Source organism: Anastrepha ludens, chromosome 5, assembly GCF_028408465.1.
Source record: "Anastrepha ludens isolate Willacy chromosome 5, idAnaLude1.1, whole genome shotgun sequence".
NCBI lineage: Eukaryota > Metazoa > Arthropoda > Insecta > Diptera > Tephritidae > Anastrepha > Anastrepha ludens.
The window spans coordinates 117478098-117488643 of record NC_071501.1 but is presented as its reverse complement, the minus strand read 5'-3'; the positions used below and the strand labels follow the sequence as shown (position 1 = coordinate 117488643).

Genomic DNA, 10546 nt, shown 5'->3' with positions numbered 1-10546 from the left:
ATTTTGTTCACAGTCTTTCACTTGCCTCTCACCCTGACGAATAATATAGAGCATGCTATTTCTGTATGAACCCAGTGACTATATGAGGTATGAAATCCCACTCCTAATCCATCGCAGATTAACAGGCATATATAACAGTGAAAACCCTACTGAGCTCCATCTGTTTAAGCTAAGACCTAAGCAGTTCACTTGAGGGGTGTATTCACAGTTCTTTACATTTCATTTATTTGCCACATTTGCATTCCTTGAATACGTAGCCAACAAACCCTTTCTTAGCATAATTCATTAAGGGGGTCCTCTAGTTTCTTGGGTCGAAAATATCGAATTTTTTTTTTTCATAAATCACATTTACAACATGTGTTAAAAGTATGTGCTGAAGGATTTTTCGATATTCGAAGTGGCTCACAAGTTACGGCCTTGAACGGAGCAGGTATACTTAGCGCGCTCAACGCTATAAATCACATGCGCGAACTTTGAAACGCGTTTTTCTCGAAACACTATTTTTCAAAATAGTGACCACGATATTTCAAAAACTACTGAACCGATCTTGTTCAAATATATACCTCATCTTTAATATATTATAAGCCAGCGATTGAACTAGGATTATCATGATTGCTTCGATAGTTTTTTTCCTATGAGCGAAAAAATTAAGAAAAAATAAGTAAAAAATAGAATTTAATTTTCAAAAGTGTATACAAAAATTAATTTTTGTAATTAAGAATTCATTCTAGTTCAATCGCTAGTCTTAAATATGAAGATTAAAATGTCGTTTGGTTTTTCGATCACCGTCAAGCACCTCTTTTACTTTATGTCTTCTTGTCGGCCACTATAACTTTTATTCTATTATATATTTTGTCTTCAAAAAATTTGTAAAGCTCATTTAAATGTTACTAAAGATTATGTGAACACAATGAGGTTTATTATTTTGATCGTTTGCCCGTTAAAAATTATTGAAAAACACGAAAAAAAAACAGACGAGAAACTAGAGAACCCCCTTAAAATAAAATAATTTATGTTTATTCAGAATTCTTCTGATAACCTAATTTGTATATTATATGTAGAGTTCGCTGGGGAATATAAAGGATCATCAATTCATGAAAATCATATTTTTAAGGTAATCGCTTTCAAATGTTGGCCGTAACCGTGCCGTAATTCAGCCATCTAATTTTGAATAACTTTAGTAATGTTGGCTTCCAATGCCCACGAGATATATATTGCTCACCGAAGCAACGACGTTGCCCGTTGTTTCTCGGGCTGTATGGCGAGTCGCGGTCCAACGTGTTGTTGGAACCAAATGTCGTGGAGACCACAGGTTTCAATTTCCGGCATCAAAAAGTCGTTTATTATGGCATAATAGCGTTCGCCATTCACTGTTACATTGGCGATAGCCTCGACTTTGAAGAAATATGGGCCGATGATTCATCCAGTCCATAGGCCGCTCCAAACGGTTGTTTTCAAAGGATATAATGGCTGTTCTTGAATGGCTCTTCAGCTCAAATATGGCAAATTTGCTTATTGACGTAGTCATTAAGCCAAATATGGACCTCATCGCTGAAAAAAATTCGGGTCCAAAATGCGGATTTGCAGCGACTTTTTCAAGAGCCCAGTGACTGAAATTGTGACGCTTTGCTAGATCGGTCAGCTTCAAATCTTGGACTACCTTTTTTTTTAAAGGGTGGTTACGTTTCAAGGGCCGGTGTTGATTTTAAATAAAATACAATTTTTTTAGGAAATATTGTCATTTCTCTTTATTATGATAATACTGGTATGGCTTAATTACGTATGGAACACCTCCATCCGATGGTCCAAATGTTCGATGAAGCTGAGGCATAATTCAGGTTCTATGCCGTTAATGGCCCGAATTATCTCATCCTTTAGCTCTTGAATTGTTGCTGGCTTATCGATGTACCCCTTTTCTGTCAAATAACCCCAAAGAAAGAAGTCCAATGGTGTCGTTAACGTTTAGGTGTGGTTCACATTCAACATCGGCCCTTGAAATTTAACCACCCTTTACGATTTCAAACCAAAATCTTTACGTAAAATCGCCCAAGTAGTGCCATAAGTTAGGCCAATTTGATGAGAGCGATTCTTCTGGGTCTTCAGCAAAACTCTCCTTTGCAGCCGCAATATTCTCTTCACTTCACGCTGTACGTGGTCTAATCGGTCGAGTGTCATTCAGTAATGTAAAATTATTCTGAACTTTGCCAAATATTCGGCAAAGGGCATTCGATAGGACGGTTCGTAATACAAGTGTTCGACTTGTAAAAGTTGTTGAGGGTTATGTCTTGCCATGACAAAATTTCAATAAATACTTGAACAAATTAAGTACTTAGTTTGACAGTAGTCTCGCGTGACCTATCAAAAAACCTATATTGGCAACTGAAAAAAATAGGTAAAATTCCTCTCTTTCTTCACTACTTTGCGGCACACCCTAATGGGCAAAGATGTCGCTGTGGAAGTTCATTAATTACCATACAAATCTTTATTTTTCCTTTTTTATGGAAAAATTTGTCGAAGTATTCATTCCCTTTATTAAAGGCGGTCAATTTCAAAGCAAGGCGATTATAAAAAATTCTAATACAAATAAGAAAAAAACAGCAATTACTGTTATGTATAAAAAAGATCTTTATTAAATCCATCATCAACATTACATTTCCTTTACACTTTCGTAATATGTTAATTATCGACTTACACACTTACATAAGTACATATAGATGCTTGTTTACATATATTTTCGTAAGAATATTACATGTACAAGAAAAAATCGGAGAGAGTTTGATTGAAGCCTAACACGAAAAAATAAACAGTTCATGTGTAAAAAAAATTAACAAATATGTGTGAGTATGTGGCTGTATTTAAAACTAAGAGAACAAAGAGATTGATTATTATATATTTAAACATTTTTTTTGTTAATGTATAACGCACACAATTAAAAACTAAAAACGTCATAATTATGAAACAAACAGCCGAATGGCGTAGGCTAAAGGCACGCGCGAGCAAGGAGCCGCTAGAGGTGAGATGAGAAGAGAGTAGGGCGGCTTGTAAAGAGCGCCCGCTATGCAAATTGCCAACGCTAAGCATATGAGAAACAACAAAAATTCTCTATTTTACAACAATACACTCGTATGCTAACAAAAACAAAAAACCAAAAAAAAGTTTTAATTTGAAGTGTCGAAAATTGCTGAGCTTTTTTCGATACTTTAGAATCGTTCAAAATCGTTATGAAAAACTACAAAAACGGACCAGGACAACTGGCATTTCGAGGTGTTGGTGGTTGTCACACGTTAAAAAAAAATGTTTTTTTTTCGCTTTCAAATTTGCTTAGTAGAAGTTAATTAATTAATTAATAATAAAAACGCACTTGCATAAACATATACACACACATATACATGCATATGCATATGTATTTGTCGTAGCGTATGTTAGTAAAAGTACGAGTACTCGGAACAACAACAAAGGCATTTTCGAAAAACATGCACGCTTTGTATTATAAAACAGACTTCGTTGTTAGGTAGTTTAGGCGCGCAAAAGTAGCCTACAAATTGTGCAAAGTTACTTTATCGTCTCTGAAAATATTTTCTCAACATCCAACACACGCTACTCAATGGATAATTCTCAATATTTTACTCCGGGGGTACCTATTGTACGCTTAATTTTCTCCAATATCATCCCCCATTGCTTTTTATTTATTATTTACTACGCTTTCATTCCTCCTCCTTCACTGTTTTTCGTCTAAAATCAACAAAAAATGCTTTGGATCGTTTTGTTACAATTCATTTCTCTTCCTTTCTCCCCTGCCCACGTATTTAGTGCGATGGTGCACCATACGATGAGCTGGGCGCTGAAGGTGCCGACGGTGGTGCTGGTGCACCATAATCGCCCGATGGTGGCGGCGCAATGCTGTTGGGATATGGGCCGGTCTCTTCCTTTTGTGTCTTGTAGCGAATGAAGTAGACTTCTGGTTTGCTGGGTTGTGTGGGCGCTGGTGTGGGTATAACAATATCTGGCTGTTCTTCGGGTTTCTTGACCAGCACATAGACCAGCGTCTTCTCTTCGTTTTGTGGCAAGATTGGAATTACTGGCGCTGTTGGAACTGGTGGTGATGGCGCCTTAATGAACACGATTTTGTAGTGCTTCTGTGGTGGTGGGAAGACAATGGGTTTTCTGTAGAAGAAAGAAAAAGAATAAAAAAAATTGTTACTAAATTCAGAAAAAAAAATATACATATGCATGAAATATAAACAACACTTGATATTGTTTTTAAATTTTCTTTACAGGATAATAAACAATTAGCCGAAAATCATTAAATAAAGTCTTAAGAGTGCAACAAGACACCATTTAAAGCCTCAAAATGTCTGTTGTTACAAGTCGATCTCTAGCCTCAGCAGCCACAGAGGAAAAAAGGGTCGAGTGATGTTGCTCTGGTGAGCTCCAAGGAGCCATGAAGATTTCCCTACTGGTGCTTGATAGACCATGAGCACCAGTCACTGTGGATCTGAAACCCTGAGCAGGTCTTAACATGACATCACCTGCTGCAGTGATAACATCTAACCTAAGTTGAGTTTGGATGGAGCCATCTTTGACAAACGCAACAGGAATAAACTTCGGGTTTAGGGTTAGGCTCATTACCAGCTCTAAGAAGAGGTATTTTGAGAAGCCTTTCGATTTTTTGAGTATAGTTTGATTCTTAGCACTTCTTTCAATCATGAACACTCATTATCACATCTTTTGCTTTTTTAAAAAAAGAAGATATTTTCAAGCGGATTAAGAAATTACTTGTAGAAATTTTTGATATAAATTTGTTTGTATTTTTGTTGAGTTTGGATGGAGCCATCTTTGAAAAACGCAGCAGGTATAAACTTCGGGCCCACTTTTCCCTCTCGTCATTACTTCCCTCAAAAACCATCATCACTGCTTTTGCTTTTATAAAAAAAAAGGTATTTTAGGGCGTATTAAAAAATTACACAAATTTGCAAGACATTTTTTGTATTATTTCAGGCTCCCTTCAAACTCCCATGCACTCCTATAATGTAAATTAAATTAATATCTTTTTAATTGGCTTGCATTTGATTTCATTTAATTTCTTATGAATTCCCTCAGATAATTTGCCTCTAATTTCACTCAAGCGCTTTGTCTCATAATTATTCCGCCCTCCCGTCGCCGCCTCCAACATGAAGGGCATGTCTTCAAAGTGTCTGTGAACTCATCTACTCCCTATCTATGAGTGCTACACATTTAAGTGTAGTGTCACATTTATTTAAATTTATTTTATTTCATTTTTTCCCACTATCGCTTTTATTATGCTTTTGCCACCTCGCTGCAAGCCAAGTGAAATCAAATGATTGCCGCTTGCGGCGCAGACAAGTGCCGACGCGTATATATTATAAGTATGGATGTACAACGTACATTAGGGTGAAAGAAAGGTATTAATTTTTTGTGAGATACACTAAGAAATAATAGAATCGTTAAAACAAATATTTTTGTCAAATACAAAAAATGTATGTACATTACGATGGGCAAGATTTATATGGGCAAAAAATATTCAGTCTCAGATATAAAAAAATCACTAGAATATCTTTTTTTTGCTTTTTTTTTTCAAATTGAAAAAAATTTATTTACATTAGGGTGGCCATAATTTGTATGAAAAAGAAACATACTCACTTTTTGTAACACTCGCTAACTACAAGAAATTTTAAGCCGATCGGTTCCGACTAGAAGCTCAAGCTTGAAAGACGCTTTTTGAAAAACAAAAAAAATTTTTAACTGATTTTTGTGTATCCAAATTTAATTTTTTTTTTAATTTTTTGTAATTTTTTTAATAATAATATCACAGACAGTGCTCTGTAACTCTTGCATGTTCCACAAAGAGAATCCCATAATAACCTTATGTTTTACTTTTCTATTTCAAAATTTTTTATTTTAATTTTCATATTAACTTTCTGCGAGATTCGCTCGAAAATAACCAAAAACCACTAGATATGAAATTTTAAGTCGCTCGGTTCCGACAAGAGACTCAAATTTGAAAAACGTTTTTTGGGAAAATATTTTTTTTGTTTTAGTTAAACAAAAGGGTGGACATAATTTGTATTGAAAAAAACACATAATCCTTTTTTTGTGAGACACTCAGAAAAAAACTACTAGATATAAAATTTTGAAGTCGATCGGTTACAACTAGAGGCTCAAGTCTGAAAAATGCTTTTTGGAAAAAAAAAAAAATTTTTATGTCAAGAAATTTGGCAAATTTCAAAAACAAAACAATAAACAGTTTTACTTTTTAATTTCAAAATATTTATGTATGTTCATTAGGGAGGTCATAATTTGTGCGGGGGAAAAATATATTAATTTTTTGTGAGACATTCCGACAAAAAAAATACCAGATATGAAATTTTAAGCCAATCGGTGCCGACTAGAGCCTAAAGTTTGGAAAACGCCTTTTGGGGGAAAAAACATTTATTATTTTTCTATTTCAAAAAATTTTCCAAATTTCCAAAAATTAAAAAAAAAATATTTTTTCATATCAAAAAGACTTTTTTTTTATTTAAAAAAACTTTTTTTTTTTAATTAAAAAAAAAAAAATTTCAATTTCAAAAAACTTTTTTTCTTAATTTTAAAAAATTTTTTATAATTTTTTTGTTTGATTTTTTTTTTATTTTCTAAAAACTTTTTTTTATTTTAAGAAACTTTTTTTTTTTAATTTCAAAAAACCTTTTTTTTTCAATTTCAAAAAAAAAAAAATTTTCTTAGTTTCAAAAACTTTTCTTTTTAATTTCAAACAAATTTTTTATTTCTGCCGAGCTTCACAAAAGAGTCCCAGCTTTATTCAAACGAATCAGTGATAAACACCGCTCCTGAGAACCACTAGCATAGAACGTAGGAGTAGACCTGTACTTGTGGCGACGCTCGAGCAGTCCATTTCACTGGTTCTCTGATTTGCTTCAACTTTTACACCTTTGACCTCGAGTTTTTTTATTTGACTTTTTATTTTTGCTCTTTTTGTAGAAGTATCTACATACAATTAAATTTCAACATGTCCATCTGTCTGCTTGCTATAGAAGGTTACTTGCGCCCGAATTTGCTCGAAATTCAATTTCATTGATTGAATATTTATTGAAAACTGGTAGGCCATAAAAACATCCAAAATTACTCTCCAGCAACTTTGGAGTTGGATGAATAAAACAAATAAACTAAAATCGTGGTTTAGCTCACAATTCTGACCAGCAGTAAAGTTTTGAAAACGTAATAATGAAACGCATTGATGGTAATGTTGTTTGGAAAATACAGAAAAATGGTAACTAATTTTTTTTTTGTTACCTTATAAGATCTTACTTTTGAAAATAGAAAAATTGTAGGACTCAGGCTCAAGCTGGCACCTCTAAATCTGATACGAATTTCCCTATTTACTACTTTTTGGGTACCCTCACATTTCTGGAGTGTGTCCCAAACAACATCAACAATTCCATGAATAGCGATCACCCTAATGTACATACATAAATACATATGCAAATGAGGCAACATCCCTTATTGTTGATGTGAAATCATTTATTTTTCTTTTCACCGCAAGCAATTCATTAAAGTCAATTGTGATTAGTTGTGAAGCAGCCAAAAAAAATCAAACCGCAACCGAAGTAAAATGTGGAAAAATGTGAAAATAAACTACATAGCCAACATCATCAACACTTGTAATTACTACAACAAACCTGTGTACATACACTTATACACACATATATGCAAAATAAGTAATTACGACAGCGTACAAATTAGTGCAACCCAAGTCAATTGCCTACATCTGTCATAAACTGGTACGTCAGCACACGACTCTATATGTGTGTGTGTACGCGTATATTGCAGGTGACTGCTGAAATTAACGGTTGAACTAATTCATTATAGTTATGCGCATGCGTTTGTCCCCAGCGCTTTTGCAGTCTCCCATTAATTTCGCGTCTTTTATGTTTCTTTTAATATGCAACCTTTTTTTCTTCTCTTTCTTTTCGTTAAGTCATTCACTTCATCAGCATTCATGTGATCCCACATTTCATCAGCTTCATTCTTGCGCGCCAACACATCGAATCACTTATTCATGGTTTGCGCAAACCTCTATTGTCTGTCTCAAGCGCAATTAGATCCTGCTGGGAGGGTTAGGAAAATATTTATGTACTTGCAGCCCAAAGCCATGTAGCAAGCATGTGACAGCTTCATGCCACAGCATTCATACCGCACACATATGTACGTTCATCGTTCGCAGCAAGTAGTTGTAGCTCTGGGTGTTGCAACTACTGTTTACCATCTAAGCAGATCAGACCACCTACCTACCACCCGCTGACAATTTGTAATTGCAATTTATGCGATTGCAAGTTTACCCGTGACTAAGATGCGTCTGGGAGCGCCACATAAAACGCACACTTGCATAGCTTGAATTGGTTTCATTTGCTGAGCTACGTTTGAGTGAATGTGAGTAGGAGAATTTGTGCGCAAACGCAGCCACCGTCCAAATTCGTTTGAATGCTACACATTTGATATGCGATGCTAGGCTGTGCGTGCATGTGGTACTTAGTTGTGAAATTGACACACTTTTGTTTGGCTACCAGGTTGGCTGGTTGCGACTTTCGCAAGCGAATCAATTTGAATTTCCCAGCGCTACATGCGGCTTGCCGGTTTAATGTGAAGCTTAACTGAGAGGGGAGGCATTAGCGCATGGCTGCTAAAGTGTTGGCATGAGAAGATAATTGCTTGGCTGGCTGGTTGGGTGTAGGGCTGAGTGAATGGATTTGAAGAAGCATAAGCCAGGCTAGGCTTGGCCTGATACATCAGCGACTCACTGCCTGCCTGGAAGACTAGGCCACCTTCACCGCTTGCTTGCTCGCTTGTTTGGTTGACTGCGCGATTACTATCTCTGCCCGGCGGTAATCTAAACCAGCTGTAAGACATCTAATTACCTCGGAATAAGTAGCAGCAGTATTTTCACTCTTTCTGCTTTTATTTGCTGGTCTTGTTTCAAAGGCACATCAGCTATATTTGCAACTAAGCGTTTGTGCAAGCACATTTGTACACGCTTTAATTACTTTGCTTTACTGTGCACTTACTTAAGTACGCGGCCTCATAAAAATTTAGTTACAAAAATTGTCCATTCCACAAAACAAAAAAAAAAATCACAAAATAGTCATATAACGCGAATGCTCATAGGGACTCGCTGAATCACTATTTGGTCGCTCATTATGACACCTTTTAAAACGACCTATTTTATATAACTATTGTAAGGTTGTATGCTACTTTTTTATATCCATTTCTTGGGAATATTTCAATATGAACTACAAGCTGGTGCAAAATTAATCATCCAATTTTGTTTTTCAATAACTTTTTTACTAAATAAAAATGAAATAAAAATATATATTTGAGAGATGGAAATATTTTTGTTTGTTTTTTTGCCTTTTATATACTGCAGCTGTATAATTCGCTAGAGTCAAATATGACTTGCTTTTTTTGAAAGCGTATTATTTTTACTACGAAATATCTCCTACTATTTCTGATGTGCGTCTTGGTGTTGTTCCACAAATGAACCTAAAATTTTATACCGACTCCGAACGGCAAATATTTTTTATGAGAAGCTTTTTCATGTCAAAAATACACTCGGGGGTTCGTCTCTGCCTGCCGTGGGGCGACTGCTATTAGAAAACACGTTTCCTATCATTTTGATTACTAATACAAAACAATGACAATAACAGATATCCCATAATTTGCTGAAATATCGCAGTTAATTTTTTTTTGTTATACAATTTTTTAAAATTGGGGATTTTTCGCACTTATTTGGACTACTATTTTGGATGCACTTTTTCTATGATTTCTTTTATGTCTACTTTTTATGTGGTAGTTTTTTCTAATTAGAGAGAGCGTCATTTAAATATCAATAATTTTCGAAGCTATGCACAATTATGGAATAGTAGTAGAAAAGAGTAGTAGAAAATAGTATTAGAAAAGAGTACTAGGAAATAGCAGTAGGGCAAAGTAGTAAAAAATAGTAGTAGAAAATAGTAGTAGAAAATAGTGGTAGAAAATGCTTTTGCTTTTAGCACACTTCACCCAACGTGTGTATATAAGTTTTACAAATTTACTCATTTTTGTAAAGTGGAAATGTGTCCAGTTTTACTCCTATTCTTGCTACACTTTTTTACGACTTATTTTATTGCTCAACTTTAGGGTACTTTTTGCTAATTAGAGAGCGCTTCATTCAATTTTAAAACTGTTTCGAAGCTATGCAGTAGTGAAAAAGAAGTAAAAACCTTGGTAAGAACTAGTAGTAGCAATAGTAGTAAAAATAGTGATAAAATAGTACTAAAAAATAGTAGTCGAAAATAGTAACAGAAAATAGTAGTAAAAAATACTACTATTTTAAAAAGCGTTACATTTTGGAGTCATACATACTTTTTTGAGATTTTTAGACAGTTTCAACTACTATTTTGATACTTTGTCCTAAAAAATCTTTGTATTGCCACATTTAAGATACTTTCGCGTTCTACGGAGAAGGTAATTGTACGCAATTATATAAGTGTCT

The 10546-nt window shown here is 34.6% G+C and overlaps 1 protein-coding gene across 1 annotated transcript in view; it reads right to left on the bottom strand.

Annotated features, from left to right (window-relative positions):
* Positions 1–2601: 2601 nt before the first annotated feature.
* The window catches only part of LOC128864366 (uncharacterized), a 33272-nt gene continuing 25327 nt past the window's right edge, over positions 2602–10546 (bottom strand). Inside the window, exon 3 of the mRNA XM_054103988.1 lies at positions 2602–4164. Within this exon, the coding sequence (XP_053959963.1) occupies positions 3807–4164 (358 nt within the window). The 3' untranslated portion in view covers positions 2602–3806. The remainder of the gene's footprint in view (positions 4165–10546) is intronic.